Here is an 18,524-nt window from a genome sequence, read left to right as displayed (position 1 = left end):
GTTCCTAAATTATTATAAATTAGTGAAGGTGTGGCGAATCCTTTGATCATAGATTCGCTTATAATCATGCCAACATTAATTTTAAGCCTTTTGAAAAGGATATATATACGAATCGAATGCTATTTCGTTTTAATATAAATATGAATATGACAAATTATATTCAAGAAAATATGTTGTGACTTGTCATTATCGTAATTTGGAACGTTAATTTACAAATGTTGATTTTTGTGGAAAACTGCATCATTGTCATTTATTTATTTTAAACTAAAAATGCTATAAATATACCAAATATGGGTATGTAGAATAATTTCCATGTTTACTCATAGTTAAAGAAATAGTATAAGTAATTCCTTTTAACCTTTTAGATACAACGAACGATGTAACTTTGGATTTATCGAGGCGTGGGCTCAAGAAAATAGAGAAAGCGCCTTCCGAGGAATCAAAGACGATTATCAACTTGATTCTCGACCAAAACGAACTACAGCGTTTGGATAATCTTGATACCTATAACCGAGTCGAAAACGTAAAGTATTATTCTTACATACAATGTTTAATAAATACATTGAAATAAGAAAATTATGTTAGCCGCATTTCTTACCCCAATTTTACAATTACTGCCGGCTACTTGACTACCTACTTGTTTATAAGTCAGAAAAATTATACCTAAGATTGTGAAGGGATAAATAATAATATTTCTAGTGTTATTTACAATTTCTAAGTTAATTACAACTCATATTAATATTATTATTATATATGCAATGATAAAAACGTTTTATTTTAGCTGTCAATATGCAACAATTTTCTGGTGCGAATGCATGGAGTGTCTCGATTAACAAATATCAGAATTCTCTCTTTAAACAACAATGGTATTTTGCAAATTGAAGGGCTGAAGGACATGATCTATTTGAAAGTTTTAAAGTTGGCTGGTAAGATGCTATAAGATTGAATAAAATTAAAAAAATAAAACCGTCATACAATATTATTAATTTGATATTTGTTTTAGGTAATAATATAAAATCGATTGAACATTTGAACCACAATATACACTTGGAACATTTGGATTTATCTAATAATCAAATATCATTTATCGCCGATATTTCATATTTAAAGAATTTAAAGGTAAGATATATTTTTAATAACATATTTTCTTTAGTACATATTCTAGTCATTATTCAATAGTATATTTTCAATAATTTGGTTGTAATATTTTATGTTATAGTAATTCACTTTACTCATAGAACAAAGTCCTATATGGGTGTTAATGTGAAACATTTATATAAAACTAGCTTACCGCCTGCGGCTTCACCCGCTTTGTCTAAAACCTAATAAATTATATACTAAAACCTTCCTCTTGAATCACTCGATCTATTTAAAAAAACCGCATCATAATCCGTTGCATAGTTTTAAAGATTTAAGCGTACAGAGGGACATAGGGACAGAGAAAGCGATTTTGTTTTATACTATGTAGTGATTGTAATACAGCCAATTACATTACAAATACATTAAAATATTGGCTTTACATCTACCTGCTGTGTCTCTTATAATATTTATCTTTAATTTTAGCATCTCAGCTTGGAACGTAACAGGATAGTTGACCTCCGCCAGTGTGACAGATATTTACCTCCCCACCTCACTCACTTGGGGCTTGCACACAATAACATCCCCGATTTGAATGAAGTGTCGTTCTTGGTGCAACTGAACCAGTTGGACAGCTTTACGATACAGGGGAATCCGTGTGTTGCAATGGCGGGGAAAGACAAGTTGTATCCTTTTGTATTAAACTATAATGAAATGAAATGAAATTATCTATACTAATATTATAAAGAGGAAAAGTTTGTAAGTATGTATGTATGTATGTATGTATGGTTTTCACGCATAAACTACTGGACCGATTTCAAAAATTCTTTCACCATTAGAAAGCTGCATCTTCACTGAGCAACATAGGCTATATTGCATTTTGAAAAAAAATAGAGATCCTTACCAAAAATGAAATAATGTAACCCAAGGTGTAAAAAATTCCTCAATAAAAGTTATGTCATCGCGTGCGCTGCGGAATCTATTGAAGATAGAACAAAAAAATGTTCTACGGTATTATAGAATGGATCAATATCTACAAGAAAGTCCGCGATACCATATGTCCATCTTCAGTAGTTATGTTACTACAACAACTTTTTTACGTTTTCAAAGTAAATAAAAGTGCCGACAGTAATCAAACCATGTTTTCCATACACATATATTAATCCTTATCCCATTAAATGATGTTTTATTATAGACTGTTTCAATACCAGCAAAATACTTTTTAAATGAAAAGAATTGGATATTCCATTCAAAAGATATAACGAATTTTTAAAAGTGTCAATCTACAGAAAATAGTAGGTATACTGTTCGAGCAGGCCGTAGTGCGGGGGTCACGGAGGAATTCTACCAATATGCGGCTTGACGGAACACAGTGGGGTTTTGGTCGGTAGGAATCCGACATAACCCACGGCCCCTCCCCCGGAGGCCGTGGGTATCTATGCAAGATTTCCCCACTAAAACAAAAAAAAAAGGCCGTAGTGCGGGACGGGGTAAAGGTGATTTTCATGTGATTAAAAATTAAACCTATAGTCCGACCTATAGTAGACTTTTCACTGTAACGATATCGCTATCTATGCGGGTGAAACCGCAGGGCATTGCTAGTTTATTATATAGACTTAAAACAACTGTAGATGTACTGAAAATCTAATGACAATCATAAACTTTTAGTTTTGTTTCAAATCTATACTTATAAAGCCAAAGAGTTTGTTTGTTTGAACACGCTAATCACAGGAACTACTGGTCTGATTTTAAAATTCTTTCAGTGTTAGATAGCCTTTATTGAGGAAGGCTATAATTTTATATCATGGTAATACCAACAGGAGCAGAGCAATGTGGGTTAAACCGCAGGGAACAGCTAGTACTTTGTATATGAGAAAATTTTAAAAAACCTAATAGAAAAACAGCAGGAAATTTTTCTAATGAGAATCTTGTTTATGTTTATAGCATTGAATTATTAATTTGTTTTGCAAGCACTATTGAATATGTAAAACATACACTAGAGAAAATAAGGTGATGAATTTTAATTTTATTAATGAGACTTTGACATGGCAATCTTGTTGATACAGGCATTTATCTGATGTATGTGACAAATCACATTATATGATAATAAAATAAAAAAAAAGAGCGTGTGCCGAACACACGTTTCAGAAGTGAAACTTCTTTGGCAAGATTCAAAGATACCAAAATCGTTGCATTACTCCATGACGTGACGGTATTGCCATAAAGCAACATTGAAATTTTACTCTTAACCTAAAGAAATTTCACTTAAAATATTAGAAACTAGCTTTCCGCCAGCGGCTTCGCCCGCGTTTTCAAAGAAAAACCCGCATAGTTCCCGTTCCCGTGGGATTTCCGGGATAAAACCTAGCCTATGTTACTCGTGGATAATGTAGCTTTCGAATGGTGAAAGAATTTTTAAAATCGGTCCAGTAGTTTATGAGCCTATTCATTACAATCAAACAAACAAACAAACAAAGTTTTCCTCTTTATAATATTAGTGTAGATGTAGATAAAAAAAATCATGAATAAATTCTTATATTTTGCATAGAATATTTCCTATTACATAACAGAGGGTTTGATTACCGGCCGTTTGTTCTAAACTGGATTATGAGTGTCAAATCCATTGATGGTTTCATCGTCAGCGCTATTGAAAGGTTAGTGTTATTTCTTTGCATTATTTGAGCATATTTAGAAATAATTTTTACTGTTAATCTTTTTGTGAACCTGTCAGCGATATATGGAACTTTTTGTTAAATTGTTTAGTTTTACACTATTCAATTAGAAAATTCTTTGCCACTAATTCACATTTTAATTTCGGTATTTATTCTATGAGCATTGTTACTGAAACCATTTTGTATGTCAATGGTAACAATTTCAATTTGTTACCATGAGAATACAATGCAAAAATATAGCCAGCAGAATGAAAACAAATATTGTGTTACATTTGTTACTTTATATATATTTTTTTTTAATTTACAAAAAACATATTTATTCATTTAAGCCTAAAAGCCGAGTGGCTATACAGCCAGGGCAAAGGCCGGCACTTCCACGCGGGCCAACATCGCGAAGTGTGCGAATATCTCGCTTCGACCTGTCCTCTCACCGCTGATGCGCTCGAGACAGAGGACCAGAGGAAACTGAGGCTTATATTAAGCAAGGTGTGTAGATTGTTTTGATATTCTTTAACTAAATGAGTTGAATATATGTTTAAATCTATACTCATATTATATTATCTTATCTTAATATATATATATTATAAATCTCGTGTCACAATGTTTGTCCTCAATGGACTCCTAAACCACTTAACCGATTATAATATAATTCTCACACCATGTGCAGTTCGATCCAACTTGAGAGATTGGATAGTTTAAACATGTAGGTACCACGGGCGAAGCCGGGGCGGACCGCTAGTATTATAATATTATAAAGCTGAAGAATTTGTTTGTTTGAACGCGCTAATCTCAGCAACTACTGATCCGATTTGAAAAATTCTTTCGGTGTTAGATAGCCCATTTATCGAGAAAGGCTATAAGTCATCATGCTAAGACCAACTGCATCGGAGCACTGCGGGTGAAACCGCGAAGCGCAGCTAGTAAATAATAATTTTAACCGATTACAAAATAAAAGTTCTGTAAGTAGTTGTATAGCTTGTATTTTATCTCTAAATACTTTTGTCTTGATTAGTAATTTCGATAAAATATTATTCATAATTATTGTTTGATCATTTTTAGGCACAGCACCATCAACAACAATTGAAAGATCAAAATCATAGTCCAGTGAAGTCGAAACTGCAGTCACCGAGAATGCAAGGTAACGATTATGAACATGCAGAAAATAATCTTAAGATTTTAATTTTTATTTTAAAAATTAAAAGTAAGCGTTTCATATAAATACTTATGTAATGTGAAATAAATAAATTCACTTATAATAAAGGCCAATAAAAGTCTCAGTTTTATAACAACAGTCTTTTCATTGTAATATCTTCTTTTACTCATAATAAGTTTAAGCATTTTAATATTAAGCTATTTTACACCATCTGAACCTCAAACTCTTTAAAGCTTTTCTTCTTTTCTTTTCTTCTCGGGGGCCTTGAGCCGCTGTAAAGTGTACGAAAAATTAGTTAAAACAATATATTGAATAAAACGCGTCTTTCTAATCTCTCTCTGACCGCCTCCTTGGTACAGTGGTTGACGCGTGAGCGTAGAACCGAGGGGTCTTGGGTTCGATTCCCGGTGGAGACGAAGAAAAAAAAATGTCTCGATCTGGCAGGGCACAGAAGGCTGATCAACTACTTGTCCCTAAAGAAAACCGATTAGTGAAACAGATGTATAACGCATCTGCCCCTTACCCCACTAGGGGACATGGGACTTCACTTCTAATCTCTCATATACATAATTTGATAAAAGTTAACTAAATTCTTACATATGGTCTTCTCTAATAAGAAATTTACCTTTCAGCTCGCATGTCCGGCCGTGCGTTAGGCCGTTCACCAGACCGTCTCTCATGCAGTTACCACGGTGGAGTACCTCGTACTGCGAGCCCTGCACCTAACGCCATGTCTCTATCTTGTTCTGGTGATCTACCCGCACCGAACCCCGTGTCACATACTATATCACATAGTGTGTCACATACTATGTCACATAGTGTGACACATAGCGCGTCACATAGTGTGACACATACCGCACCAAACTCGGTGTCCCACTCTGCATCATCAGTGTCACATACTACGCCGCATACTCCTCCGCTAAACACTCGGGAGAGGCAACTTGGTGAGTATCTACCCCCTACTCCCATAATAGTTTACTGCTAGTGGGAATGCAGTAAATAGCACGGATGTTCCGCGCCACCCACTGTTGCCACCGATAGATATTACGTGAGCAACTCTCTTTACTTATTTATTTATTTATTTATTACTCTTTAATGGAACTATACATATACTTTACATGGGAAACTTATTGCTATACAAAACAAAAAAAAACAGTATAGTTTATTAGGCGGCCTTATCACTTAGAAGTGATCTCTTCCAGGCAACCTCTTCGCCTTCCCTCCTCTACACATAGTTCAGTAAAAGTATTCTTATTTTTTAACACGCCTAATTAATAATGTCTAGTAGAATGAAAACAAATGTTAACTATGTAGATAAACATGCTAAAATATTTTTAGTGACAATCGGATTTAAAAAAAATTCTTTCAATACTTTGCACAAGAATTTGAACAAAATTGCCCCAAAAAACCTTTACATCAAGCTAAACATGCAAACATTTAGTTCCAGAACAATCAAAAGTGACGAACCAATCACTAGAAGCGGCTTCCAAGATGGTGCCCGTACCGGAGTCCCTCATGAGTCCAGATTACCAAGACCCCATCTACGATATACAGAGAACGATACCAAAGGCCAACTCTATCTCTACCTCTTCGCAGTCGAGTAATAGCAGTATACAAGAAGAGAAAAAGAAGAATTTAAGAGGCTCACCCAGGTTGAGTAAAAGGTAGGGAATTTAATTCGTTTTAGTGTATTTGAATTGATTATCTTAAAAGTTTAAAAAAAAAATGGTTGTCTGTAAAGTCGGTTTACTGACGATAGTTGAACGTGACAACGTCCGATTGTGCTTCTTTGTCGCTCGTTCCGCGCTCTCGCTCGCACTTCAAGCCTTACACGGAACGCCTCAGAGCGAGGTAACGCCGCATGAGTCATGTTTTTTCGTGCGTGCAGCCGGCTCTATCGAATTATAAGACGTTATCACGTCAAAAATGAATATTTCTTGAGGCAGGATTCGACCCTACGTCTTAGCAATACAGATTATATTTTGTTTTTAATCTATCGTTTCCACAATAACTTGTTTTGTAAAAATACTTTGTCATCTACTTAGCCAGGAATATATCTTGTATACATGTTTGTTTTTTTATATGGCGTAATACATAAGTAAATAAATTATAGCAATTTTGATCGCAAATCGAAATCGATTTACGATAAATGCGAAAGAGCTTTTGGTTATTATTTGAAAATTACATTAATGAAATTAAAGAGATATTTGAAAATTTCACTGATATGCTTATTTTTTTCATCTAAATCTATCATTTTAGTGCAACTTCATCACCAAAATTGAAAACCAAAATGGAGCAACGCAACGGCAAGCAAGATTCCAAAGAGAACGGCATGACGCAAGACAAGGACAAAATAGATCCGGACAAATTGGAAATTATTAAACTCGCGTCTAACCAAAGAAGGCAGAAAAAAATGAGCGTAGAGAATATGGCAGCGGTTACAATACAAAAGATGTGGCGTGGTTACCGTAGTCGGAATTTGAATAAAGACACTATGAGGATTCTACACGCTATACAAGCCGCTAGAGCAAGGCAGCATATACAGTTAGTAAATTTATTATTAGTATAATAACTTTCCGCTTACGGCTTAGTCCGCGTTATTTATAACTTTAATAGAAAAAAAATCGAGGACCAGGCAAACCATTGGAAAACAAGAATGAAATTAGGTGTAATCTTTTTTGAGTTTATCGCGAACAGTCGGACAGGGCAAAGGGCTTTGTTTTATAAAAAGTCCATCCAAATTCGCACTCTTTTATCAAAGAAATTAATGTTATTCTGTCAATGTTTCCGTGCTTCGTTTTCGTACTTTTGTAATATATAATAGGGAAAAATGCATCTTTTACATCAAAAATTGTGAATTAAAGTAAAGTCGCAATGTAAAAATGATGCACAAGGCAATATAAATAACACAGATATTACAATAACTAATTATTTCATTATAGACGGTTGACATGCGACATGGAGGCAACTAAAGCAGCTCTAGAGAGTGAAAGAAAGATCCAGCAGTTGCAGATGCAAGCTATCAACGCCCTGTGGAAGAAGGTCTCTACACTGCAGACACCTGGTAATATTATTATATTTCTTATATACCAAATCAAAATTAATTAACTACAACTTACTATTGCTGATAAAAAGCTCAAACATGTCATGTTTAAAAATAACTATGAAATACAGATAATAGAATATGTGTGTACACACACACACACACACATACGCACACCCACTCACACATACTCTGGAGTTTGTTAAATATTTTATTTTTGTTTATTATATTTCTTACACTGCAATGTATAGTTTATAATCTTTCGAAATTAAATATTTCTGTAACATCGGAAGAGACTAGTTTCCCACAACACAGGGGATCTTAGTGTGGGAACTAGTGTATCTTTATAAAGTGCACATTATGCAATTTTTGAAGTGAAAACTTCTTTAGCGGCGTTGAGCACTTTTTCTGTAATGGGTATAAAATCTTAAACTTGCGTCAGGACACGTGACCTGATCGAAAAAGCGTAAGACGGATGGATATCAAACATGCTCAACGTTAATAATCAAGTTTTCACTTCTGCCGGCACTCCCGGAGTGCAACCCGTCTTTTTTTGTATTCAAAGCTTATTGTACACTGTGTTATGAAACAAATAAACGATTTAATTTTATTTTTTATTTATTTTAATTTATACTGAAAGAACTGCATTACTTATATATAGTTAAGATGAAAAAAAACACACACACAATTCACTTATTTCACTTTTATTATACAAACTACGACCGGTTTCGTTACAATATCATCATCAGGTATTATTATTGACATGCAATACAATATGTAAATATTATATAATATAAATAACTGGACTGACAATTAAAAAGTATGAAAATATTCATTCAAATTACAACCATATTTCGTTGCGGTAAAGCTCAAAGTTTATTAAGTAGAAAACTCTGCCTATAGTAGAGCCATTTTAATAGGCAACATTTGACAGTTCAACAAAATTAAACTACGTAACCTAATAACGACGACATAGAATAACATGATATTTCGTTTTGTTAGAACTGCACATTTGCTTAACTTTTTTCAATTACGATTACATATTTATAATAATATTGACCAATACAAGTAATTTTAAGATTTCATTTTACTGATAAACCATTCTAAACATAATAAACAATTTCTGAATTGAAGAACTGACGTCGCTACAATTTTGTGTCAATAAACCTTTTTTCTTTTTAAATACCAGAGACGTTACTCTAAAAATCGAAATCTGACATCTAGAATCGAATGCATTGAATACTTGTGAATAAAAATCATCATAAATTAATAAATTCGATTGTCAAATGTTTCAAATCCGTATCGATTAATTCACTTTAATCGATGTTTTTATGCAGGTTACCTCTCTTCGAAGATAAAATTGATAGACGTCAAATGTTGCCTATTAAATTGGCTCTATAATAATAGTCGTATAGGCAGAGTTTCAATTCGGAAAATATTTGATTGTGATTGTAAGTCTGGTTATAAATTATTATTATATTATGTCAATGGTTAAAGTATAAAATATATTTATGAAGTCTTCTAAAATATTATTATTTCCAGAAATGCAAAAGCAGAAGATGCCAGATTTAGATGATAACTCTGAAGTGCTGAGGCAGCTCACTGAAACATGCTTCAATTTACAGACGCAGGTAATTTATTGCAATCTTTGTGAAATAAAATTGAACGTTACTTGATTTTTTATGTGTTATAAGTTATAACTTATAATGCTTAATAAACTATAGTATAAATATTAATATAGGTTTATATCAACGGGAAAATGTTTATATTGCAAAAAAGCTCCAAAGCAAAATCTTTTAAAGAGTAGAAAACTTATTTATTTATGGTTCTTTTTATCTCGGTTCAGCAACAGAGTAAATGCTCGTATTTATTGGTTAGCAGTTTCTAATTAAATTTACAACAATAACAAAATAGAAGAATTGTAATAAAATATGTCTCTTTATCTATACTAATATTATAAACCTGACGAGTTTGTTTGTTTGAACGCGCTAATCACAGGAACTATTGGTCCGATTTGAAAAATTCTTCCGGTGTTATAGTTAACCCATTTATCGAGGAAGGCTATAGGCTATATATCATTACGCTAATCCAAGTCACGCGGGTGAAACCGCGAAGCGCAGCTAGTGTATAAATCCATACTAATATTATAAATGCGAAAGTAACTCTGTCTGTCTGTCTGTTACTCAATCACGCCTGAACTACTGAAACAATTTGCATGAAATTTGGTATAGAGACATTTTGATACCCGAGAAAGGACATAGGATAGGTTTGACGACGCGGTTGGCGCAGTGGTAAGTAACTGCCTACTGAGCCGAAGGTCCCGGTATCGATCCCCGGCCAGGGCAAATATTTGTGTGATGAACTCAATTATTTGTTCTTGGGTCTGGGTGTTATCTATATATGTATTTATAAAATATTATATTTATCGTCGCCTACCCACAACACAAGCCTTAATTGAGCTTACTGTGGGACTAGGTCGATTTGTGTAATTATGTCCTATAATATTTATTTATTTATTTATAATATTTATTATCCCGGAAATCCTACGGGAACGGGTTTTTCTCTGAAAACGCGGGCGAAGCCGCGGGCGGAAAGCTAGTAAAATGAATAATTATAATATTTTATTGCAGGTGGAGGAACTGCGCAGTTGCATGCGCGAAGTATTACGGGCTGTGAAGAATCCCGGCGAACCGAGAGCCACACAGACAGACATTACAGCGCTCACCACACCACAGGTATACATTGTGCTACTACTTGTGCGAAATCGCATCGCAATGGGTACAGTCGTTTCGGTAAAATGGGTAGAGGAGATAAGTTGATGAAGTGTAAGATTAGTTTTTGGGTTCTTCTAGTAATCGTTTGTAAAATATTTCTACAAACATAATATTTAATCGTTTGGGCATAAATAAAATAAAGTTATCAGTAACATTAACATATTCATATTCAATAATTTTTTAAAATATTCTATTGTTCGATTTTGTGAATTATAATATATTATATGATTATGGCACGGGATTCCCCGTCATACCATTCATAAAATTTAAATGCAATGCATTATACTTGCATGTAAATCAATTAGTTTTAATTTAAAAATGTATTATTTATATATAATTGAAGTAAAATGTTTGTGTATATGTCAGGAGGAGCGAGTGAGTTGGTTGCGCCGGCCGCAGTCTCTCGCACTGCCCTCTTCGCCGAGAGATAACACGTATATATATCATTATAAATAAAAAATTATAAATGCGAAAGTAACTCTGTCTGTCTGTCTGTTACTCAATCACGCCTAAACTGCTGAACCAATTTTCATGAAATTTGGTATGGAGATATTTTGATACCCGAGAAAGGACATTTATCTGGGACTTTTTATCCCGGGAAAATGACGCAATCTCGGAAATCCCACGGGAACGGGAACTATGCGGATTTTTCTTTGACTGCGCGGGCGAAGCCGCGGGTGGAAACCTAGTTATAAATAAAAATAAAATATTAGTACGCTTTGAATAATTGAGATCCTTCGTCGTTTCTGGAATAATGGTTAAAAAGGAGTAGCATATGAAATTGAAAAAATATCCTATTTTATTCAAGAACAATAGAAATTATTATTATACTAGTACTATAATAACACTGGTCTGCAAAGAAATCCTCCTTTGAATAAAAATATGATAAACATGGAGATTTTAACATGCTGAATCTAGATCTGCTTTCATTTTTTTTGTATCACATCTAAAATTTTTTTTATTGTCGTTTTTAAATACCTCAAAATTCTATATTGTTTGGTAGTCTCTCTTGCAATAATGCTATTTTATTCGATCTATATGATATTTTTCATCACAAAAACGACTTGAATTTATAAAACTAGAACGAAATCTACTGAAGACATTATTTTTACACTAATTTGTAGAGAATTTATGGGCTTCCGTAGTTCTCATCATGACTCCGCGGCGCTCAGTTCAAAGTAAAGTTTTAAGGTGACGGTTGATGATTTTATCCTAATATTTTGGTAAAATTTTTATATTGTACTGATAGTTGATACATTGATGAAATTTGGTGTATAGGTAATTTCAACCATAAAGCAAAATTGAATCACGTGTTATGGATTTTTAAACGACGCAACATTGAAAGCGCGAGTCTTTAGTGTGGTCTCTAAAAGACTGCAAATGCAGGAGCTTAGATAAGACTTAAATTATGAAATTAAGCAGACTAAAGCTGTAAAAAGAGTATCTGGTGATCACTATGAAATATTTCACCAGAAGTTTGAGAGGAGATACGGAAAAGCTAACTGAAAATATAGTAAAATATAGATAATAAGTTGGCAGCAAAGCTTGCTGATTTTACTTGATCGATTCGTCGCGAAACTCCTCATAAAATATTAAAAGAAAAGAAAGCAACTGATTGAAACAATGTAAATAATGTGTAATTATATTCTCTAATAGTTTTTAATGGTTTTTTTGACATTATTTGTAATATTTAAACCTAATTATTAAAATAACGATGTATTCTTAGAACAAAAAATTGGTTTCTTTCAAATTAAACCACAAAAAATGTAGACGTGATACAAATTTTTTAAAACTTAATTTCTGTTCAGAAGTATCACTTCTATAATAATCTTGTGCAAAAATAAGAAGGAGCGCGAAAAAATTTTTTTTTGCAGACCAGTGTAATTTTCAGATACCTTTTGCGTAAGGTTTTAGAGTTTAAATCTTCATTTAAACTTACCAATACATATTATCTCATTTTTTTTCCTACACAAATGCATATTGACAATATTACTATAGACAAAAGTACAAACCTTTTTTTTATTAAAATAAACATTATTTACATGTATTTTTATTATTTTACAGGGACAAAACCGAAATAGAAACTTTAGAAATAGAGAGAACGGAATCGGTCATAGAGGAACAAGAGCAAAGCATAAACACCACCGAGCCAGAATTATTGGCTGAATGAAAGTATTGTAGAATATACGTGGGGAATATCACTTTGATTTTAGAATGTAGACTCTATTTGTTGAGATTTAGGGTCTGTTTTTGTATGAATTAATTTTTTTTTTTTGAGATTCATTTGATTACTCGTTATGGACTGTATTTAGAGGAGATAGAGTCTATTTTTGAATGACTTGAGTTGACGGATTTCTTTTGGAATTGCACTTGATTTCTTACTGTAGACTTTGTTTGTTTGATGTTAATGTTTTATAATTCAAATATTATGTAATCTAAAGAAATTCCTCTTTTGACCTGAATTTGTATGTTTTTGGTTAACCAGTATTAGAATTTGCATTTTTGTTTTTTTTTTTTTTTGTAGTAGATAATAATTTAATAACATAACCATAGGAGTTTTTTTTTATTCAATTCATTATCAACGGAAATCATGTTAAGATTTTTTTATTTATTTACGGGTTTATCACTAACAGTAAATATAATACACACTGCCATAAAATTTTCAACAATCAAAGGGATATTTCGCAATAATACGCTTTATTGTTTAAGTACATAAGGGTCAATGTGGTACGCGCTTTATATCGCTTATACAATACGCACGCTGCCTCTTTCTTTCGTTACAAGTGTGAGTGAGACAGATGTCTCGGTAATATAAGTATATGTGATGGAATATTTTTAGCGTTTTAGCGTTTTATAATACAGTGTTAACCGATTTGGGAAAAGGTTTATTATTAGGACGTTTTTTGTTGGGATAGTCATTTTTTTTTCATTAGTTATAGGTTCTAAAATCACGATTTTTTTCGTAAGGATTAACATAATTTTGCTGTGCATAGATAAATTGCCGATTACATATTTGCTTATTACATGAAGTAAATATCTAATAATTAATAAACTATTTGAATTTATTTTTAATCGTTGACCATTGAATATAATAATAAATAAGTTAATTTTAGTTAAATAAATTTATAATTGTTGAATTGGCGCGTAAAAGACATCTCGAATTTCGGAACGACTGATTTTTATTATTATACATTATAATAAAACGTAAAATAAATATACAAATTACAAACTGAAATTATCAGCCATTTTTGCTTGAATTCTGAATTCGTAAATCATACAATGTTTCATATTCATAATGCTTTACAATTTAAAAAAAATCATGTTTTTATGTAAGTTTTGCTAAAAATGTAACCTCTTACAAACATAAATGAAAATATTATTTTAAAGTTAAAACATCATTTTCACTGCCATCACGAATTACCATTGTAAAAATAAAGAGAAATATTAAAATTAATGTTATGACTCGAATGAGCTTCTCTAGTTAAGTTATAAAAAGTATTTATAATTTTAACAAATATTTTGATTTTACATCCCCATTGCTTATTAATGAGTCGAAAATATAACCAATGATCTATTAGACTACAGGCCCATGTTGAAAGAGTTATGGGTCATTTGAACCACCAGGTGACCTATCTAGAACGATCCCCTACAATACAAAATCAAATGACCAAATTTACCCCGGGCAATTGTCGGAAAATAAATTCCGACTTTGTGGACCACCATTTTTGTACGGCATCTGTGTCATACTATTTCAATACTGCTTTTAGTCCATTTATCCGCAACGCTGTACAAAAATCATGGAGACAAGGGGAATAAATCTCTACCTGTACTTTTGAATTCTCATCTGCACTCAGTTGGACAGCTTACAAGTGACGTCATAGTGCTGAATCTTATTATTTTATGCTCTTATATCGTTCTAGATAGGTCACCTGGTGGTTCAAATGACCCATAACTTTTTCAACTTGGGCCTGTAGTCTATATCGATATTTAAAATTCAACAAGTATGTAGTAGGTATAATAATAAAATAATAGATTTCAATAGAGTTAGTTATCTTTTAAACCTGATGTAGTATTTTAATTATTATTCGAGTCGTTTAGGTTTTTCAGTCCTATAATAAAACTAAGTTTGTGTCCTTTAATTTTCTATATAAGTAGTGTTTCTTAAACAAAAAACAGTGGTACAATTTAATTATAATAATTTATATCAAAAAATGTCGAAATACGCACACGCAGAGACAGGACAGTTTGTCAAACGAAAGTGTATCTTATGTCATAGTTTATAAGCGCTAGTTTAAGGTTTATTTATTTTTGTAATCGCGAAGTTAATTAAGTTTTCTAAAAGCTTTATGTTTGTCACACTGTACAAAGTACGTCACGAATCTCTTACGCTTTTTGTATTAGTATTAAGATTTCGTTTAGTTGTAGTTATCTTGTGTAATGGTTCGGCCACACAGAGCCAAGAAAAACGTGTTCGTGCATAAAAAAGAGCGCGTGTGCCGAGAACACGTGGCAGAAGTGAAACGGTTTTGACAAGATTCAAAGTTACCAAAATCGTCGCCTTACTCCATGACGAAGCGGTATTGCCATGACACGACCTTGAAATTTTACCCTCAACGCGCCCAAAGAGGTTTCACTTCAATAAAATGAATTTTAATTACAGAATGAATAAAAACTTTAGTACAATTCACCAAAAAAATATTTAAATAAAAAGTAATTAAGTAATACAATTGAAATGAGAAGAAAATGTTGTTGGTTCTGTGTGGAAGGACCATATGTCTAACGTAGTTTTACTTAGAGCCAGTGATTTGAGTCGCGTTGTGTCGAAATAACGGGATTAATTATTTTTTATCGAATCTTTCATACGTATTTTCTAACTACATATTTTGTTAACTAATATTCACCAATCTCAGTATTCGCTAAGTTATTTTACTAGTCATTTTTATTATTTTTCACTTGTAAGTACAATAATAATTTATGATTGAAAACTATTGCGATGTATATTGTTCTATGTTTAAGTAAATAAATACACGAAGAAAAAACTGGCAATAATGTGAAAGACGTTTGTAAAAAAAGAAATGGACGTTTCATTATTAAACTTACCTTTTAGAATCGTTAAAATTTTTTTGTTTCCTCGCCTTTGTTGTATTAAGGGATGATAAACTTTGAAATTAATATTTTCCTATTGGTATTCATGAAAATAAAAGCAACCGTTAAGCAATCTATTAGTCAAATATTACAAATCGATTTCATTTTGACACAGTTTTAAAAATGCTAGATTTTCAAATATTAATTGAAAAAATTACATAGAGCAATATACATCGTTTATAGTTGAATTTATTGTATATAATTTTATATTTCTATGTATCTCGATCCCAAAGTGAAGGCTATATTTATATATTGTAACACATTATGTCGCGTAATACACCTTCTTATAATCACATTATCTCATTAGTACATAAATATTTAGTTTTAATTTCACTCTCACCAATTGAAAAAGACCAAAATATATTTTTACTGGCATTTTTTACTTCAATACACTTACAATATAGTTCAAAAGTAATTAAGTATCATATATATTTCGCCTGAACTCTGAACCAAAGAATACTCATTAAAAATATTATTGGGAAGAACCTATAACTACGTGTTTCTTTTTTTTAATAAATCCATAACATGAGAAATATAAAAACAATTAAATTGAAATATATTGTAAGTGTAAAGTGCTCTTGATAAAAGACATGTGGATAGGACATTATCTGTTAACAGACTTCAAAAGATTAGTTTTTATTTTTATAGCGCGTTGGCTAACATCGAATTTTTTTTTAATTTTCACCTTCCTCGTTTATTTCGTAACAGATAAAAATTGTATTTTTTTCGAAAAAAATGTTTATTTGTTTGGTAACTGAGGAGCGATGACGAAAATAGCATTAAAGACAAATTCTCTCTAAAATATGTCGCTGTACGGTTCCCAAAGACACTTGCCGTCCTACTTCAATTATATAGCGTACCCACCTTATTTGTTATCGTTTCGTTAGAGCCTGTATTTATTGTTTTATAAAAATATTTTGAAAAATATGCTGTTTTATTTTTATACCTCTTCCTTATGTCCTCTCTTCCCTATTTCATTCTAAGGTCACAAAACGTTGGTTGTCCATTTTTTTAATCTACAAAAACGTGAGAAACACTAAGAAAAGCAATTGAACACAGGTAGGTGAGATAGAATTCGAGCCCGCCTCTTTTGCTTAATTTAGTTCTTAGAATAAATAAATGACTGCTGCTACTCCAAGAACTGATAACTGAGATATCAAATGCGAATACTTTAGACAAAAAATTGGATGCTAATGTAGATATTATCTAGACAAAATACCATATGCCAAATTTTGTTTAAATCTGTCCAACCCTATTTGGTTCATTTCGAGCAAGATAGGTAAGCATGAAGCCTTTATAATTTATACTATCATCAAATTATTCCTAATTACATTCAGGATGAGTAAGGAAAAAACAAGAAATAAAACAATTGTAGGGGTGAATCATATATTCAATATTCATACTGCCAACAAGGTCCACTGTTAAACTAATACCATATACTACGTAAATTAGGTACAACTTAATTAATAATTGAAATGGATAACGGATGCATCGTCTCTAAATTACTCACTCCACTCTCCAGTTTGCATCACAAAATAGTGTATCACGGGACGCACTCTAGCGGAATGTTCATATGCGGCGATGACGGGCTGCGTGCGTGCGAGAAAAGATTTAAGATCGACACAATTCTGTTCTCATCGGGTGTTTAGCTTCTAAATGTGATCGATACAGATCCATTTATTAGTGAAATGTTGAGAGGCAAACAATTTGGTACTGATGTACAAAAAAAAATGTATCTAAGTAAGCATTAAAGCAAGTATTACGTATTTTTGTAAAAAAAATCTAAATCGGTTCAGTATGTAGTGAGATTAGCACGTTCAAACGATTTATAAACAATTGCACACGTACAATTATTATGCACTTGTTATTAAAGCAACTTATTCGCTAATCGCTTACTGCATAAAACATCGGTACGATTCGTAGCAATACGAATGCGTATCGACGATGAAGTATCAATACCTCCTAACTAACATTTTAGCGATTTTCGTTTTATAGCATTTTCGTACTTAAAATAGAGTAATACATAGGCCCATAAAGGTCATTTCTCTGTAAACAGTCAATTTGAGCAAATATTAAAGTGTAGCAATACCTTATAACAAAAGTTGCGTCATTTTTGCTGGCAATATATTCTAACTACACCCTGACGCGTCCGCTCTGTTTTTAAGCACGCTTTCCTTGGGCTCATTTATAGTTTATTCCTGGGTTAAATGTGGTGAGTTTGGCATGCTTTCAAACCAAGAAGAAAGTATCCTAATACGTGCTTCTCCATCAAACTCAACAAACCATCGAAAATTGCCATTCTTGACGATTTTTTAGATGCTTTTCCAAAACTACCATCGCATTACGAGCGTAAAGATACCAACAAATTGTTCGTAGAGTCAATTAAATTACTAAGCATTGTACATGTTACTGGTATGACGAAACAGCTGCTGCCCTGACGTCTAGCACTTTTGTTTCGTTTGTAATTAATTACCTGGAAAAGCATTGTGTTAGCCAACAGCTGCCTATTATTGTATTTTCTGACGGATGCTCTTACCAAAATCGCCTATTTTGCGTGAGAGATGGAGGTGGGGGAAACCAGCTAAAACTGAAACCACCCGAGCACATGAAGCCAAGCAGCTTGTGAGGGCTCCTCGGACGCCATGCATGATCTGCATAGC

The 18,524-nt window shown here is 32.5% G+C and overlaps 1 protein-coding gene across 1 annotated transcript; it reads left to right on the top strand.

Moving 5' to 3' along the window:
* The first annotated feature begins 163 nt into the window (after nucleotides 1-163).
* Nucleotides 164-16,789, top strand: Cep97 (centrosomal protein 97kDa). Its single transcript, XM_089711175.1, has 16 exons — nucleotides 164-294; nucleotides 366-523; nucleotides 782-926; nucleotides 1,004-1,119; nucleotides 1,564-1,763; nucleotides 3,648-3,731; nucleotides 4,079-4,235; nucleotides 4,809-4,887; nucleotides 5,535-5,846; nucleotides 6,344-6,566; nucleotides 7,162-7,446; nucleotides 7,845-7,966; nucleotides 9,488-9,576; nucleotides 10,576-10,680; nucleotides 11,086-11,153; nucleotides 12,784-16,789. Exons 1-16 carry the CDS (start codon nucleotides 291-293, stop codon nucleotides 12,887-12,889), a joined length of 2,253 nt encoding a protein of 750 aa, XP_089567301.1. The 5' UTR covers nucleotides 164-290; the 3' UTR covers nucleotides 12,890-16,789.
* Nucleotides 16,790-18,524: the final 1,735 nt, after the last annotated feature.

The sequence above is a fragment of the Colias philodice genome, chromosome 26 (assembly GCF_061535455.1).
Source record: "Colias philodice isolate Cphi_HAF_F1 chromosome 26, ilColPhil1 Martin Lab GWU primary, whole genome shotgun sequence".
NCBI classification, from domain to species: Eukaryota; Metazoa; Arthropoda; class Insecta; order Lepidoptera; family Pieridae; genus Colias; species Colias philodice.
This window is presented reverse-complemented; position numbering and strand designations above follow the sequence as displayed.

Bases quoted from the DNA above. Each gene is read 5' to 3' on its own strand.
- Cep97 (XM_089711175.1), top strand. The intron at 524-781 runs GTAAAGTATTAT...GTTTTATTTTAG, and splicing joins CCTATAACCGAGTCGAAAAC to CTGTCAATATGCAACAATTT. The intron at 4,236-4,808 runs GTGTGTAGATTG...GATCATTTTTAG, and splicing joins TGAGGCTTATATTAAGCAAG to GCACAGCACCATCAACAACA.